At 55.6% G+C, this 3,414-nt stretch overlaps 1 protein-coding gene across 1 annotated transcript; it reads right to left on the bottom strand.

Annotated features, from left to right (window-relative positions):
- Positions 1 to 270: 270 nt before the first annotated feature.
- On the bottom strand, positions 271 to 2,508 carry VDBG_05505 (tyrosine-protein phosphatase non-receptor; the record flags this gene model as incomplete). Its single annotated transcript, XM_003004346.1, has 2 exons — positions 271 to 1,356; positions 1,414 to 2,508. 2 exons carry the CDS (start codon positions 2,506 to 2,508, stop codon positions 271 to 273), a joined length of 2,181 nt encoding a protein of 726 aa, XP_003004392.1.
- Positions 2,509 to 3,414: the final 906 nt, after the last annotated feature.

Here is a 3,414-nt window from a genome sequence, read left to right as displayed (position 1 = left end):
GGTCCACCATATCATCCATTCATTCATTGCACGCGTTACGCTACCTACACCTACGCGTCATGGTCGCATTCTCTCGACCTTACTGGCCTTAGGTAGGTACCTAGGATACTACGTCCGACGCAGGCCTATCTGCCGTCTCGCTCCCTTGGCGCACGACTTTGATGAGTGGAATGCGGCGCGTGCACTACGGACACCGTCCAAACGCCGCCCATTGCAAACGCCCTACGATTTTCCCATCGCTCGCTACTGATGCAATATATCCGGACGAAATCAGCTGCGCCGGTGGTGCTGGAGGCTACCGCTTCGGGCTCTGCTCCTGCCGCCGGTTGCCGCACCCACGCTTGCCCCCTCATGTAATCTGTAGATGTACTCTAATATGGTCTCGTAACACAGGACAAACTGGCGGAGACTCTGGACCATGCTAAGTCGCTGGCTACGGAAGTCCTCCACAGTCTCAGCAATGAGGTCGATCGTGTCATCCCCCACCCACGCCGTGTTGAGTGAGGGGCCCTCCCAAGTTGGCTTGCCCTCTGGGCTTGAGCGACTCGACCGCTGAGGGGACGTGGCAAAGTTGAACGCCTTTTCCTGGGCCGTCTTCGGTGACACCACTTCCTCTACTTGGCGCTCTCCGCTCATCTTGATGTCGCCGTCCGAATCGCGCTTGCGGACCGGTTTCAAGGTCGTCCGCGCCAGCCGCTGCCGTTTGAGCATGTCGATCACGCTGTCCACGGTGCAAAAAGTTCCAGTGCGACCGCACCCGGCCGAGCAGTGCACCAGCATTGGTCGCGCCTGTGCATCAGCTTCCGGCTCGTCGTACCAAGCCATCGGCGGATCTGGCGATGCGCGAGGGCCAGTCACCGATGGCGTGTCTACAGGCAGAGCCGCGCGCTGCATGACATTGGCCAGTTCCACCAGACCAAGGAGGTGGGAAGGTTGAGCCGGTGCACCAAAATCAGGCCACGACGGATAATGAAGATGCGTGATCTCACGAATTGGGGCAAATGGATGCGCTGCGTGTGACATGGCGAACTTGCGAACGATGACGTAGGGCGAGTCGCTGGATGATGTGGAAACCGGGGCCGGCGTTGCGCCTTCTAGCGACTTCGTAAATGTCGTCGTATTTGCTCTTCTTCGGCCCATGCCTGCTGACGGTTGAGATGTCGTCTGTGCATGTGAACCAGAACGATGCTTGTCAATGTCAAGGGAGACTTTCTTCTCAGACAGGAGCCTGAGCTTGGTGTGACCGAATTCGTTGCCTTTCCAATATGGATGGCACTTAAGTTGGCCACCTTCGGACTCGGCTGTTAACATGACGATGACCCGAATGTCTTGATCCCAAATCACGGACCAGAAGTCCTGCAGCATGTTAATCAAGGCATTCGTCAGTTTACCACAGGAGCAAAAAACACCAACCTCGTAAGTGGCAGGTAGAGGCCCTTGAGCCGCAATGTATCGCTTGTTGCTTCTCGACGCCTTGATATGACTGGCGTTGACATAATCGCAAGCTCCACTCTCTCGGCCCTGCAGCTTAACGCGAGAATGGTCAAAGGGCAAAATGTCCTTGTAGCGATTCTTCACACCCTTCTCGATACCCGAAAGTTGAACTGGAATGGTACCCATTGATTTGGACTCCGGGTCAAAGACGGAATAGGCCTTCTTCATGCGTGATTGCTCATCCTTTTCAATGTGCAAGAATTTGTCCGACACCTGTTTGCCGTGATCGTCAATGGTGGATGCGTCTCGGAGCCAGCGTGGGAGTGAAGGAGAGTCCAAGCCTTTGGGTCGCGCAATTTCGAGCTGCCCGACTCCGTCTGCGAGATCCATGTTTTGTCTGATATTCGAAAAAAACGGATTGGGGTTATTTGATGCGTTCGGTAGCATGACGCCTCCAATGACGGGCAGGATACCTGCGTTGCCACCACTGTTGTTGCCGAGGGGTCCAGAGCCGTCGTTGATGCCGGATGGAGCGCCGGTTTCGACAAAGTCAGGGTATGCTTCAGAAAACGCTTTAAAACCGCCTCGCAAGATGAACATGCCACCTTGGTAGCCTTCGGCGACGAATTTCTTAACCATATTGACGCAAGACACGGCGTCGCGCTTTTCTGAAGAGTGCGAATCGTATACGACTAGGTTTTCCGTGGATGCCCACTTCGTGAATTGCTCTTTGTCTTCGGGATTCTGAAACGTTTGTTGCAGCTTCGTAAGATTAAAGGTCGCTCGTTTTAACAACGTGGTAGGCGTGCAAAGGTTGAGAGCACTCTTTACTCGCGCATGCAAATATTGCTGAGACACCCTCAAGTCTAGCAACAGCAGGTCAGTGTCTCTGGTTTGCGATTCCAACAGAGACTTCAGATGCGAGGGATTGATCAGAGATGGTCCATGCTCCATGTCGGCAGGTAACGTCTCGGCTCGCTGGTGCGATCTACCCAGGACAGATGGTGTCGGCGGATCTGGCCTACTGTTCGGGATAGACAGTCTCGGGTGGCGATCCTCAACAGTGGACAACATGGTCCTCCGTTCGAACGGGGGATGCAGATTGCCGTGGAGACTCGGATCTGGGCATGCCCAAGATTGAGGGAGGCTGAATTGATGATTCCGCGTCCCGGTCTAGAATCGGACGACACATAGGCTGAATCGTGAGCGCTGGCCCTGATCGACATCCCATACGGCTTGCAGGTCGTTCTCTTGTCGTACGGCTCGCTGGTGTTTCTGATATGCTATCGCTGGCGTGAGTATGCCATCTAGGAGGAGGACGAGGGCGAGCAGGAGCAGCACCGGCGTCGCCCGGTGTGGACGGTGCGCCAAAGTGCGAGGACGATAGGTTGAAGAAGCTTTCGCCGCGGTTCAGATCGGCCTGCCTTTTAAAGGCCTCGTAGTCTGGGTTCGCGTCGATGGTTACCTGTCTCGGGAGGGCGGCGGTGAAAGACTTGACCGAAGAGGTAGGGGGGCTCCAGTTATCGCGAGGCAGGAGTGAGCTGTCCCTGCCGTCGTTGGACGACTCGGCAGGCGCCAAGCCAAAGTAATTGGGACTCGTAGCTCGCGCATCTGCAATTTCTGCCGGGAGAGAGCCTCGGCGGAGGAGGATAGGCTTGGCCAACGGAGAATGGCATCCTTGGAGAAGCGACGGGAGTAGAGGCCTTGGAGCCATGGGGCAGATCGTTTGGCGTGTGAGTTGGAGCGGGGAGTGAGCACGACCATGAGAGGACCGCGGCGCTCCTGTTGATCTCGTTGTTGATGGGGTTTTCATTGCGTAGTGGACAGGCGTTCCTTTTCGCCTGTTCTTGGGACTCTGTCATAGTATTGCCGGTAACGGCGTAGGTAAATACGTTCGAGGACAGGGTCAGACCTTCCGTCTACCCGTCTAGAAACCGGTTCTAGAGTTGGTCACCTTTAGATTAGTCCTTATTGCCGATG

Source organism: Verticillium alfalfae, genomic scaffold (assembly GCF_000150825.1).
Source record: "Verticillium alfalfae VaMs.102 supercont1.6 genomic scaffold, whole genome shotgun sequence".
In the NCBI taxonomy this organism is placed as follows: domain Eukaryota; kingdom Fungi; phylum Ascomycota; class Sordariomycetes; order Glomerellales; family Plectosphaerellaceae; genus Verticillium; species Verticillium alfalfae.
The sequence above is the reverse complement of the archived record's forward strand: the minus strand, read 5'-3'. Positions and strand labels throughout refer to the sequence as shown.